General features: G+C 41.1%; 1 protein-coding gene across 2 annotated transcripts in view; it reads right to left on the bottom strand.

Annotated features, from left to right (window-relative positions):
* DSCAML1 (DS cell adhesion molecule like 1) overlaps positions 1–13,404 on the bottom strand; it is a 361,981-nt gene that overhangs the window by 119,434 nt on the left and 229,143 nt on the right. For both annotated transcript variants that reach the window (XM_033919234.1, XM_033919235.1), the window contains 2 exons: positions 10,702–10,977; positions 8,070–8,366 (listed from right to left, as the gene is read on the bottom strand). In XM_033919234.1, the coding sequence (XP_033775125.1) occupies positions 8,070–8,366; positions 10,702–10,977 (573 nt within the window). The remainder of the gene's footprint in view (positions 1–8,069; positions 8,367–10,701; positions 10,978–13,404) is intronic.

Here is a 13,404-nt window from a genome sequence, read left to right as displayed (position 1 = left end):
GTCTCTCACGTACTTAATCCCTTCACTGCCCCTTCAGCTACTTCAAAACCCATGCTAATCCCAATACGCTATGTTTTTCAAATGCCATGGATCGTCATGTAAGATGCTCTTTACATCTGTTGCCCAAATTTTGTTTGGTATGTGTCCAGTGTCTTTTGCTTAACACTTCCTCTCTTTGGTTGTCTATGACTCTTTAAATGTCCAGCAGTTATTAGAACAAAAATATATAAGCCATCCAGATTTGTTGGTTTAAGGCAGTTTATAAGAATTCAGTAGATGTCATTTAATACCAGGTTGATATTTGTTGCATGGAACGTGTGTTTCCAAACCAAGCAAGTATAGTTTAGAACAAATACAGCAATTCGAATTGTAGAAGTGTGTGCTCCCTATTTCATGTTTGCAAGTTTACAGATGATAATTTGGGTGCCGAACATACTTATTCTTTCTATGTGGAAGTAAAATGTGCAAATCAGACAGGGAATGGGTACGAATGAAGACTGCCCTGAAAGCCATCCCTTACATCTTTCAGTCTACAAGGATGTGAGCATGGCAGAGAAAGAAGCCACCAGAAGCAATCATTGCCAGGGGCTATCTTTTGTCTAGTGATTGCTCTGGATTCATGGCAACTTGAGGTATACAGGGTTTGATCAATGACTCAGACATATATTATTCCAATTGATGCTGGACTGACCCGAGTACATGTTGCTCTAAGCATATCTTCAGCTGTGTTCTCCCCCTTAGGGGCAGTTTGAGGCCCTATCCCCCCACCCCCATTTCTAACATCTCCTTCTTCCCTTCCCCCCCTCATAGTCTAGCATTTCCCATTACCTATTTCTTCCCCTCTGAGTCCAGCATCTCCCCTTCCTTACCACTTCCTCATGCTTAGCGTCTCCCTATATCCAATCCAGTTGTCCTGCATCTCCCCTTCCCTCTTGTGTCCAGAATATTTCACTCTTTTTCCTATCTGGCCCAGGTCTCTAGTATCTCTCCTTCCCTTTCCTACCCCCTGAGGTGTCCAGCATATCTTATTCTCTTCTTGCCTCTATCATATCCACTCTCTCTCTCCTTCATCCCACCGTGTCCAGCATCATAATCTTCCATTTACTAGTTTGCTCTCACCTTTCATCGGTGTCTGCCTCCTACTTCTACCTGGGAATCCCGAGTTCCATAAGCAGCATGCATGTCTCTAGGCCTTGAGCACTCCAAGGCCTGCCATGTCCCCTCCCTTATGCAAGCTTCCTGTTAGAGGGAGTGGGTCACAGCAGGACTTCATTGTCTTTAAGTACTTAAAAAACCTGAAGCATGTAGGCTGCTTTAGTGCATGTAGTGCCATTCACATATCACACCACTGCCACTGCTCCCTGAATTCTGCTATCTTAAGTCTACCTAGGCCTATGGCCAGCCCTAAGTTGATGTGGTTTTTTTAAAAATTGAATTGTGATTGCACAAATGGAAGAGGCTGACTTATGTCTTCTTCAGATTTTGATTCAAGTCATTAATGACACAAGCATTATTTTTGCTTCAACTTGCCAGTTTTAGCATTCACGGGGCCCAAAATGCTGAAAGCTAAAACCTAAACCTAACACTCAAAAAGATTATCAGATTACTTGCCAACACTAACCAAAAATAATTCATGAAAATTAAAAAATTATAATAAATCAGGACCATCACACAGCTGTAGGCCTACTATCATATACAGTACATATGATCATAATATGAACAGTCTTTTATAGAAAAAAATGACATGAGAGGGAGATGCACTGGGGTCGTGGGGAGCACGTTGAAGTTGTTACTCGTGGCAGTGAACAACTAGAGGTACGGGAGAAGAGAAGGGGGCGTACACGTGGCAAGGGAGATTGGGGAAGTAGCAAGGGGGGGGGGGAGCAGAGATGAGGGCATGGGAAGGGCGTCTCTCACCCTCGCTATACCAATGCACTTGTCCACACTAAATTTCATCTGACATTTGGAATGTCCAGTCTTCCAATCGCCTGAGGTTCTCATGCAGTTCAACAACTTTGTGACACCTGCTAATTTAATGACCTCCCTCACCATTCCCATTTTCAGATAATTTATAAATGTTATAAAGCCCTGATCCCAGTACAAATCCGTGTGATATGTGATATGTGACAAAACCGACTGGAAAAAAATCAACAAACAATACAAAAATCTACTAAAAGATAAGAGGAAAAGCTACTATACTAATCTCATAGGCACGGAAACCCAAGATTCCAAAAAAATATTCCAAATCCTGAAAGAATTAACAGACACCAAACCATACACTACCACCACGAACACACCTCCACCATCACCCACCCTCTTAGCAGAACACTTCAAGAACAAAATCACCAACACCAGAGCCACACTCATCCTTAACCCATCCCATCAAAATCCAATCACAATCCACCCTACAGGAAAAGAGGCAATCGCAGCAGACAGAATTTGGACTCAATTCCCTAACATACAATGGTCAGAATTCAACAAATTCTACAAAAAATACAGCCATGCCTCCTGTGACCTCAACCATTGCCCCTCATATCTCCTTACCACCTCTAGTGTAAAATTCCGCACCATAACTCTACAATGGATCCAATTCACGCTCACAGAAGGCACATTCCCTGCTGACCTCAGCGAAATTGTCATCACCCCAATCCAAAAAGACCCAAAAGCACCACAAAACCTCCCATCTAACTTTAGACCTATAGCCTCAATTCCGCTATATGTCAAAATTATAGAAGGCCTAGTAGCCAAACTCCTCACCAATTACATAGAGGACCATAACCTACTCCACCCCATGCAATCAGGCTTCAGAACAAACTTCAGCACAGAGACACTACTAGGCTCCCTTATGGATACCGTCAGACAACAACTTAGTACAGGGAAAAAAAATGCTACTCATACAACTGGACCTATCGGCGGCATTCGACCTAGTAGACCACAACATCCTTCTACAGATCTTAGATGCAATAGGCATCTCAGATAAAGTATACTCCTGGTTTGAAGGATTCCTAAAACTCAGAACCTACAGTGTAAAATCAAACAAAGAAAAGTCAGAATCCTGGTCAAACCCCTGCGGCGTACCACAAGGATCTCCACTATCCCCTACCCTCTTCAATCTCTACACTGCTTCTCTAGGAACGCATCTGGATAATCTAGGCATAACCTCCTATAGTTATGCGGATGACATCACCATCCTCGTCCCATACGATCATTCTAAACCTACCATGACAGACAAACTTCACCAAACACTTGAAGCAGTCACAACCTGGATGAAAAATCACAAACTTAAACTCAACCAAGACAAAACCAAATTCATCCTCCTAGAAAATGACAAGATCCAAACCACAACCAACCTAGACATAAACGCAACCAAATATCCCATCCAAACCACCATAAAACTACTAGGCATGACCATAGACAGATGCTGCACAATGCAACCGCAAATAAATAAAACAATTCAAAAATCATTCGCAATCATGAGAAACCTGAGACAAGTCCGAAAATTCTTTGAAAGAACACAATTCCAACTTATAGTACAATCCCTAATACTAGGTATATTGGACTACTGTAACATACTCTTCCTTCCATGTCCTGCAACTACGATAAGACAACTCCAAACAATCCAAAATACAGCTTTGAGACTCATCTACTCATTGAAAAAACATGACCACATCACTGAAGCCTTCATCAACTCACACTGGCTCCCAATCCAAGAAAGAATCCATTTCAAATTCTACTGCATATTATTTAAAACCCTACACGGAGACAGCCCATCATACCTGAACAATTGCCTCATCCAAGCACCCAGTACCAGACACAGAAAAACGCACTCCCCATTCATACCCCCCCCAATCAAAGAAGTAAAAAGAACAAAACTACACGACGGCCTCCTAGCCACTCAAGCCGCAAGACTGGACAACCAGATCTCCAACCTTCTGATGACCACCCCAGACTATAGGACATTCAGAAAAGAAATAAAAACCACACTTTTCAAGAAATTCCTGAAACAGCAATAACAACACGACCTCTAAATGCTCTTAAGATCTACAACTTACCTCTCTAGCTAATCATTGTAATTCTGTCTTTTTTAAATTAACCTTTTGTAATCCGCCTTGAACCGCAAGGTAATGGCGGAATAGAAATCCCTAATGTAATGTAATGTAATGTAATATGCCCAAATTCACCTTCCTCCGTTGAGAGAATTGGCCATTTAACCATGTTCTCTGTTTTCTATCTTTTAATCTGTTCCCAATCTACATCATGACATTGCCTTCTGTTCCATGGCTTTTTAATTTCCTCAGGAGTATCGCATGAGGGACTTTGTCAAAAGCTTTTCTGAAAATCAACCACCTCATCTTTAGCCATATGTGTATTCACATCTTTAACAAAATGTAGCAGATTGGTGAGGTAAGCTAAACTAAACTAAACCTTAAGTTTGTTTACCACATCATCTCCATAAAGATAGAGCTCGACATGGTTTACAGGTAATTCAATAAATGAGGGAAGGACATAATAAGAAATTTGAGGTTATGAAGAGGATAGCTAGCTTTACATTTTAAATAGATAGCTTTACGTTTTGGAGAAAAGCCAGGTTTTCAGATGCTTTCGGAATAATTGGAATGAGCGGGGCAGAGAGGTTGTTCCAAAGCTCAGTGAATTTGAAGAAAAGGGATTTCCCTAATTTACTTGCATACATGACACCTTTTAATGAGGGGAAAGATAGTTTGAGTATGTGGGCGGATCTGGTAGTGTCAGATCTTGAAGAATTCCAGGATAGTGGGATTAGTGGAGGAAGAATGCCATGTAGGATCTTGAAAATTAGGCAGGTACATTTAAAGTGAATCCTAGAAATCACCGGAAGCTAGTGAAGTTTTGACAGAAGTGGGGAAACAAGATCAACAGGAGGTACGACTTCCTTTGGCGAAATCCATGTTGACTCTGTCCCATTCAACTCTATCTTATCTATGTGTTCAGTAATTGTCCAGCACTGATATCAGGTTCACCAGATCATCCCAAGAACACTTTAAAAAACATTGGTGTAATTTTGGCCACCTTCCAATCTTCAGGTACTGTAAATGATTTTAATGATAGGTTACAGATTATTAATAGTAGATCTTTCAGTACATTGAAGTGTATACCATCTGATCCAGGTGATTTACTGTTATTTAGCTTGTTGGTTACATGGCCTATTACATAGTAATATAGTAAATTATGGCAGATAAAGACCCAGATGTTTATGCGAGTATTCTATAAAGCAAGAGAGGTACCGGCATTCACCTAAATATAGGCACACCATTATGGAATTACCTCCACATTTCATAGAGCCCAACATTATGTGCAAACTATTCATGGTCAAGGACCAATGATACTGCACACTCTACACACAGGGCCCTGTGACACTAGGCATATTGCACATACACTGCTCATACACTACTCCCCTAATTCTATAAAACTTGCGTGCCTAAATTTACGCTTAGCTCTAAATATGCACATGGAAATTTATAGAGTAAGGCTAGTTGGGAATGCAACTTAACTCTAATTAACAGCCAATTATTAAATTAACAGATGATTATTGGCTTAAATTGGTATAAATTGGTGCTAATGCCACCAATTAGCAACTGTATCCCCCAACTGCCCTTAGCTGCTATTCTAGAAGTTTTGTGCACAAATTCTATCACGTGCAACTACCAGGAAGACATGGATGTGGAAGGGGCATGGAATGATCAAAAGATGAACCTAGGCATTAAGTGTGCACCAGCCTTTGACATATATATAATTGCTTGCACCTACAGTTGGGCATGAAACTGCAGACTTATACTATAATGGCATATCATCAGCTCAGCACCTAAAGTTTGGTGTTCTTTCTTGAATCTATCCCTTATGTGCATGACCAAACACATTGTGTACATGCACTGTATAGGAAACCCTGCACACAGAAGTATTCAGCTGTTATATAAAGAAAAATAGATGGCTTATTCAATTATCCATAGGCAGATTTTCAGCCACACTATGTAAGTCATACTGCCAAAAATGAAGTGTTAGTCTTAAATCAATAAAGTTATCCATTTCACTTAGGACAGCTATCCATGCCATCTTACTTAAACAGATAAATTTATCTGAGTAGCACTGAATAGAAACACCATCCATATAAAATTTGGCATCACTCCCCTGAGTGCCTCCTGGCTCTCTTCCTCCTAATCAGACATCCTTTGGCTGAACATTGAGTTGTCCAGGCAAAATTTATGCATTCCCCAGCCCTGAATTTTCAGCACAAATGATTTATGCAGTGAATTCTGAAGTCAACCACATAAATCGTTTTGGCTATCGACCTCAAACTATTCAGGGCCCATCTACATTGCACACATACTGATCAGGGCTCAGTGATGCTATAAGTACACTGCACACACACACTGTGATCTAGGCTGCTGTTACACTGATTCTTGGCCACCCTATTGTGTTAGAGCTGTCCACTTTATTCAGGGATCTCAAAGTCCCTCCTTGAGGGCCGCAATCCAGTCGGGGTTTTCAGGATTTCCCAATGAATATGCATTGAAAGCAGTGCATGCACATAGATCTCATGCATATTCATTGGGGAAATCCTGAAAACCCGACTGGATTGCGGCCCTCAAGGAGGGACTTTGAGAGCCCTGATTTTATTCAAATTCCCAAGAGTCAGTACAGAACTGACCAGGCTGGATTTCCAGCGCTCTAGTTCAATTAATGCCATAATCAACAGAAACAAGAACCATTCCTCATCCCTTGTTCCTCCCCTCAATATGTCCCCGTGATCTAAGACAGGGATGCAGGAGTTCAGGCCTTGAGTGCCACAAATAGGCCAGGTTTTCAGGATATCTCTAATGAATATACATGCGATCTGCACAAATACCACCTCCAATTATATGCAGATCTATCTCATCCATATTCATTAGAGAAATCTTGACAACCCGGCCTCTTTGTAGCACTTGAGGCCTGAACTTCTGCACTCCTGCACTCACATTTCATGGTTTACAAATGGACAAGAACTTCATTTACAACAGGCTTAAAATAACTCTCTTCAATATTACTAATGTTCAAAAGAGAGAGTGAGAGAGAAAGAAAGACTGGATGGAGAGACATGATATAGAAAGGATGTATGAAACTATTATAGTCAATGCATAGCAAGGGTTCCCACCCTAGTCCTTTGGATACACCTAATCATTTGGGCTTTCAGGATCTGCATAATCAATAAGCCCTAGATAGATTTGCATACAATGGAGACAGTCCATGTAGATCTGTCTCATGCATATTTGTTGTGGCTATCCTGAAAACATGACTAACTTGGGTGTATCCCAAGGACTAGGTTAAGAACCACGAGTATATAGAAATGGAGGGGCAGAGACAGTTATCAAGTGAAACAAGGAACAGAATGGTTGGAGGGATCTGACCCATTTATAGATCTCCACCCATCACAGGACAAAGTACATTTCCAGGCTTACACAAAGTTATCATAGGCTTTGGTCAAATATTCCTTAACATTATCAATCACGTTCACTGATCAAAATTATCTGAATCCTACTGAGACAGACATCCTTTGACTCCAAGAAGAGTCGCAGTCTCTGTTGCTCAGAACTCACTGCGTCCATTCATTATAACCTGAGCAGGAGGTCTACCAATTTTAATATTAGTCCAAACCAATTTTAGATACAGGGAGGGGAGCTAATATAAGACAAAGGAAGAAGAGCTCTCTCAGTGTGTTCTAGAATCAGGCAAAGGGAGGGAGGGGGGGTGGGGCTCCCCAGGGTGTGCTAATATAAGACAGAGGAGGAAGAGCTCTTCCAGTCTGTTCTAGAGTCAGACATAGGGAGAGGGGCTTCCCAAAGTGTGCCAGCATCAGATACAGGGAAATGAGTTCCCCTCAGTCTATGCTTGATCATTTCTACACCAGGAGGCTTAGATATGATCTTAATTTAAAGATCAGGAACAGACAGACAAGAGGGAATGGTGAAGGGGACTAAGAGATAGGGAAACAAGGAGTTTTAGAAGAAAGGAAATGAATTGACCCCTCCTCTGATATTTAAAAGTAGGACAGGCACCTCTTACGTTTATTCGGGCTTGGTATTCGGCACTTCCAACAGAATTCCTGGCAGCACAGCGGTATACCCCTCCATCCCTGATTTGCGGGCTGCTAACATTCATGTGGCTGATGGTGGTGCCATCGGACGTGGTGTACTGACTGTTCCGGTGCCCACCGTCTCTCTGTGTCGGTTCTTCATCCAAGGTCCAGGTGATGGTTGGTGGAGGAGCACCTTTGGCTGCGCACATCAGGGAGAACTCCTCTCCAGGATTGACCACTTTCTCACTAAAGGAGGAAATGATGCGGGGCGTGCCATCTGTAGGGATAGAGGTGTGGAGAAGGAAGGAAATGGGAGGACAGATTAAAAAAAAAAAAACCAGTCAGTCACTTCAGTATTACCAGCATGGGCTGGGGGTGGGGGAAGAAGTTTAGAGTAGGTGGAGATTCATGCATTAACACTGTCTGCTCTTCTGGACATAGACAGAGTACAAAAGAAAGGTGGGGGGGGGGGGGCACTCAAATTAGCTAAAAAGCATTGCCAGCTCCCCAGCACAGGTAATTAGGATGACGTTTGCAAGACTTCCTCTCTCCCCTCTTGCTTCCCAATACATTATCTGTTGGAAATTACCCTGTATGATGCTTCATCTTGGGCTCAGGTGGTCCACAACACTGACTCAGTTCTAGGAGTCCTAGATGGGAGGTGAAGCATCAATTGCCCCTTTTTTATTTGAAACTTTTTTATTTGAAACCGATAGAGTCTAGAATTTTGTTTAAAGTTTCTTGTATTTGTTATAAATCAGTTTCTGGATTGTCACCAGGTTACCTTGCGCCTCATTTTTCCTTGAGTCACGCTAACAAGATCATACGCAGAGTACACTTGTTTAGTTATCCTTCCATAAATCCTGTCGTTATAAGAAGTTCCTCGAGAGAACCCTCTCATTTCAAGCCACTAAACTGAATTCATGGCTTGTAAAAATCATTCTAGAGGTCTCTTCCTATTTTGATTTTAGAAAATTGTTAAAGACACAACTTTTTGATAGGTTGGTATCTTTTTTTTTTTTTGTAAATCTTTATTGATTTTTAAACTTTGATAGTGCAATACAAATGGTAAATCATACAAACTGCATAAAAACACACTATTAACTATACAATTATTACATTAAACAATCATTTTCTCCCCTTCTTATCTTAATTATTAAAACAATAATACATATGATATGATTTCAATATTATAATGAAATAATAGTGGTCCCTGAGTAAGTTACAAAATTAATCAGGGACCACTGTTTAGGCACTTGGCCTGATGAGCCGCCGCGGGAGCGGACCGCTGAGCAAGATGGACCTCTGGTCTGACTCAGCGGGGGCAACTTCTTTCTTCTTAATTTAACTCCTCAAAATACGTTTCCCTCCCCCCACCCCTCCACCCTCCCTGGATGTGCAAGGACTCTAATGGAAGAAAGAAAGAAACATAACCCTAATTATAATGAAATAAAATTAGTTAATGGACTCCATACTTATTGGTCCCCAAATGTTCCACCATCATCCTTTCATACTTATACGTAGTACACACAGTTACCCACCAAAAAGTAAAATTAATCCTATCATAGTTTTTCCAAATACGAGTAATCAGTTGAACCCCTATTCCTGTCAAGATCATGAAAAGGCGACTTTTATATTTATCTAAAGTAGGTTTAACATGAAGTAATGTACCACATATTATCGCCTCATATACAAGGGGATAGATGATTCAAGAATGAGAATAATTTGTCCCCCAAATTGACTTCCAGAAACCAAATATCAATGGACAAAAAATAAGTTGGTATCTTAACGCACTGCTATTTTTTAACAAGTCTTTTTCGTTCTTTTGATGTATTTTTATCTGTATTACATGCATCAACTTTGCCGGTTAGGTTAGTTTTTTAACTGCATTCTTTTTTAAACTGTTAATTAGTTTAGATTCAGCTGATATTTTATTTGTATTTTATGCATGTCTTTTGCCTGTTAAGCTGGTATTTTATCAGCTTTTTTCTTTATTTTTTTCATGTATTTTATCCGCATTATATTGTAAATGCATTCCACTCATTATTGTTAAGTTTCTTTTATTCCAATCTGTTGTATTTCATCTGTATTTTTATGTACTTGCCCAGTTTGTTGTGAACCGCCTAGAACATTTTTGGGTATGGCGGTATATAAGAATAAATTATTATTATTATTATTAACAATCTGACAGGAAAAGATGGTGAACAGAGTCTGAAGAAGAAAGGGATTTTAATTGTCCCAAGGTACAGCTGGCTTGGAGTGATCCAGATGCCAGCTGCCTTTAGTCAGCACTGCCACTTCATTCTTGACGGTGTAGTGTAATGCACACAGTAGGGGACTCCCTTTTCTTATTGCTCCATGTGGCTTTCTTCCACCAACCCAAATGGATCAGAACTTGCTACAATGTGCGCAGAGGTTGCACCACTGTCAGGGAGGTCTTGCAGCAAAGCCCTCAGAGAGACGTCTGCTGTAACCTGACTCCCATGGGACTCAATCCTATCACTTGCCCTTCACCACAGGGCCATTTTACTTCAGTGCTCTGATTCCAGATCAGCTTTTAGGAAAAGGCTGATCAAGCAGAGATGAGAGGACACGCCCAGGTACCTACTTACCTTCTAGTACTATTATGGAGAAGTCCTGTTCTGTCTGGGTCTTCCGAGTGGCGAAGCACTGATAGGCCCCAGAATGGCTTTTCTGTGCAGCAGTGATTAGCAGGGTCTCATTGCTGGCCCCCTGAATAGAGATGTAGCCATCCAGCACTACCAGCTCTGTGTCGCGGTACCAACGGATGGTATATTCTGGCGAGCCAGCGATGGTACAGGACAGGATCACTGTGCTGCCGATCCCCGTCTTCAGCTTCCTTGGTGTGAGGGTGACATGCAGGGGATCTTTCCATTAAAATAAGAAAAATGAAATCGCATTAATCTTTTTCTCTTCCTGCCAGCTACTGAGAACCCTAGCAGAAATTAAATATGCCGACTACACAAATGCCGACTACACCAGGCCACGACCAGCCAGGTTCAAAGTTTATATGATAAACCACCCTCAAGTCTAGCCAACAAGGCAGTTTGCATAGCAAATAATAAAGGGGCTCATTTTCAAAGCACTTAGACACACAAAATACCTCTTTGTGTGTCTAAGTGCTTTGAAAATGAGCTCCATGATGTGGTTTATTCAAGGGTCAATAAAATACTAATATCAGAAAAAGAAAATAAAAATTACAATTTAATTAATAGGGAAAGGAGGAAGAAAGTAAAAGGCTGTGTTATCTAGGTCTGAAACACCAGCAGCTAAGAGAGGAGGGAATCCTAATGAATTCAAAGCTTATTGAAAGAGAAGGTTTGAGGGAGGTTTTAAATTGTTGATGGGAGGATATCATATGGAGGTAGGAAGGAAGGCTATTTCAGAGAGTAGGATTAGTAATGTTAAACACAAAGTGAGAGATATTCAAAGCCAGTTAACCGGCTGGGAACAGCTGCCAACCAATTAACTTGCTTATTCATGGCTATCAGGTCATTTGCAGCAGAACTTAACTGGTTAGTGCCACTCAAAATGACCGATTAGAGCTGAACTTCAAGCCAACTATGGTGGGACTATTCTGGAGGCGGAGTCTGGTTATGTCCTGATATTTAGACGTAATCAGCCAGATTTGGTGAGTAAATAAAACTGCATTAATAGCTGTCCTATCTTTATCCGCTGACCCATGGTTGGTTAAGGCTGAATATTAACTTAACAGTTCTCCTTTGTTTACCTATTGGGTGAGAGAGGGAGGTGGAGGGAGGTATCTGTGAGTTTGGTATTCTTGTACTGGGGGGATGGGAATAATAAAAATATTTTGTTCTCTAGTGTTATAACTGAGGTTGAGTAGGATGTCAGTATGACTTTTCAGATTGTATGCATGCAGAGTTTGGAAATTGCTGCCTTGTAGTGTTCTCAATAAAAAATATTTTTTAAAAACCCAAAATGTAACAGGTCATGCACTAGCCAGTTTTTTTTTTTTTAAAAAAAAGGATATTTAATGCCAAAACACATATAGGAACTGGAATTGAATATCTGATGTCAGCACTGGTAGCATTCAAAAAACTCTCTGAATATCAGAGAGAGAGTCTATATCCAGGAAAATGTGGCAAAAGGAGGGACTCAAACTAGTATCTTCACAGGATAAAGCTCGTAAACATCAACAGCCTCTTTTACAAAGCCGCGCTAGCGGCTGCGCTGCGCTAAAGGCCCCGATGCCCATAGAAAGGGCTTCGGGGCTGTTGCTGCTCAGCAAAGAGGCCGCAAATATAACACCTAAATTAAATTAAATAGTGTGAAGATGAGTGTTCAGCCAATCAACCAAAGTGCTTACAAATTCAAAGCATAGGTTGCCACTAGGACAATCACAGTACCGTCACGCCTTCTCGAAATAACTCCTATTAAAGGAAAAACTTTGTTATATATGTGTTCATTTAACACTTATCTTTATTGACTGTTCTTCTGGCGGTACTTCGAAATATTGGCTCTCCCATGGCCGAACAGCGGCGGGAGCGGACTGCTGGGCACGATGGACCTCTGGCCTGACCAGCAGCGGCAATTCTTACGTTCTTATGAACATTTTTAAATTGTGGAATGTGAAATAAAGATAAAATTTTAAAAAAATAAATAAAGATAAAATTTTTTAAAAAAATAAATTGTGGAATGTGAAGCCTGTCCCATCTCGCACCCCTCAACTCGAGAGGGACAGGGAAGGGGCGTGCACATGCGTGGTAGGGAGAAGAGTGGGAAAGGGGGGGGCAGAGAGGAGGAGGGGTGCCGGCACCCAGAGCAAGATGGAGCCCCCCCCCTTACTACGCCACTTTTTAGATATTATATGTGATGTTTAAGAGCTTTATCCGGTGAAGATACTAGTTTGATAGAATTTACACAGGTCTATTATTCTGCGATGGACTTCCATATTGAAAAAAGGGAGGGAATCACCCAGAGGTTTGTTGTAAATACTAAAGAATGCAGGCGTTATAGAAAGGAATTCAATAATGGGAAATGATATAGCACACAGAGAACAGGATCCTTTGTCATTTACTCTTTCTTTCCTCTATACTCTCAGATGAACGCTCCTCTATTCTTGTTTCTTTGTCCTATCACTGAAATGGAGTTCCTTTCTTCCTCCTGATTAATACCAGTGGTTCCCATCCCTGTCCTGGAGGACCACCAGCCAGTCAGGTTTTCAGGATAGTTCTAATGAATATGCATGGGCAGATTTGCAAGCCTGTCATCTTCATTATATGCAAATCTCTCTCATGCATATTCATGAGAGCTATCCCAAAAGACCGACT

The sequence above is a fragment of the Geotrypetes seraphini genome, chromosome 13, assembly GCF_902459505.1.
Source record: "Geotrypetes seraphini chromosome 13, aGeoSer1.1, whole genome shotgun sequence".
Taxonomy (NCBI): Eukaryota; Metazoa; Chordata; class Amphibia; order Gymnophiona; family Dermophiidae; genus Geotrypetes; species Geotrypetes seraphini.
The sequence above is the reverse complement of the archived record's forward strand: the minus strand, read 5'-3'. Positions and strand labels throughout refer to the sequence as shown.